The sequence below is a fragment of the Myotis davidii genome, unplaced genomic scaffold, assembly GCF_000327345.1.
Source record: "Myotis davidii unplaced genomic scaffold, ASM32734v1 scaffold1380, whole genome shotgun sequence".
Classification (NCBI taxonomy): domain Eukaryota; kingdom Metazoa; phylum Chordata; class Mammalia; order Chiroptera; family Vespertilionidae; genus Myotis; species Myotis davidii.
The window spans coordinates 196,540-197,456 of NW_006291969.1; the positions used below are offsets into that span (position 1 = coordinate 196,540).

Consider the following 917-nt stretch of genomic DNA (forward strand, 5'->3'; position numbering starts at 1 on the left):
GAGTTTGCTGACAGAGTGGTTGATTTCAGGATGAGAGTGTGCCTGCCTGTTAATGTTTGGGGAGTGTGGCGGAATTCCATCACCTTCTCCTTCCTAACATAGTAGCGAGGAGGTGGGAGAACTAGCTAATCCTCGCCAACCTCTGAGTACTGGCCGCTAGGAGCGCCTCCAGAACATAATAGCTGTGCCTGATCAAACTGCCCGGGTTCAGTGCGCAACCGGCAGTTGCACAGATGAGAAAAGGAAGCCTCCGAGGCTGAAGAGCCAGACTGGGGCGAGGGGCAGTTACTAGTCTCCCTCCTGGCCTGCCAAAGCCCGCAGCCCCTCGCTCCAGGCCCCGGGCCCCCGACGTCCCTCCTCTCCAGCTCCCGGGCGACTTCCCCGGGGGGCCCCCCCGAACCCGCGCAGCCCGGGTCCCCCGGGACTGGGCGGCACGCCCCGCTCGCTCACCCTTGTGGCAGTGCGACAGGAAGTAGGCGCGCGCCCTCAGATTCTCCCTGTCGAAGCGATCTATGGAGATGCTCGGGTACTCGGCCATCTGCCCCTGGAAGGAACTCATAGCGCCAGCCACCGCCGGAGCGCTGGGTCCGCCAGCAAGCCCGCCGCGAGGCCGCGGAATGCCGGACCGCGCCGCCACTTCCGGGAAGCTGCTGCCGCCTCACCATTGGCCAGCCGGGCTCAGCCTTGCCCAATCATTGGAGCCCTGCGAAGTGGGCGGTGCCTAGGAGCGTTTCAGCGACTTGAGTTAAATGTCAGAGCTGCGTTGCGCTCGAGCGAGGCCGCTGCAGAGCCTGGGCTGGGCGGCTGGGTTAGATCGACGGTGTAGCTGGACGTGTGGCTTCTACCGGAAACCACTGACACGGCACGGTGTAGTTTTGGTGAAGAGTTGTCCGTGCCTCTGCAGAGAGAGTAACGCG

At 63.6% G+C, this 917-nt stretch overlaps 1 protein-coding gene across 3 annotated transcripts in view; it reads right to left on the bottom strand.

Moving 5' to 3' along the window:
* The window catches only part of DCLRE1C (DNA cross-link repair 1C), a 53,920-nt gene extending 53,240 nt beyond the window's left edge, over positions 1-680 (bottom strand). For 2 of the 3 annotated variants that reach the window (XM_015565037.1, XM_015565036.1), the window contains exon 1: positions 451-680. In XM_015565037.1, coding sequence (XP_015420523.1) covers positions 451-665 — 215 coding nt within the window. In that variant the 5' untranslated portion in view covers positions 666-680. The remainder of the gene's footprint in view (positions 1-450) is intronic. The other variant, XM_006765315.2, reaches the window with a different exon arrangement.
* Between the last annotated feature and the right edge of the window lie 237 nt (positions 681-917).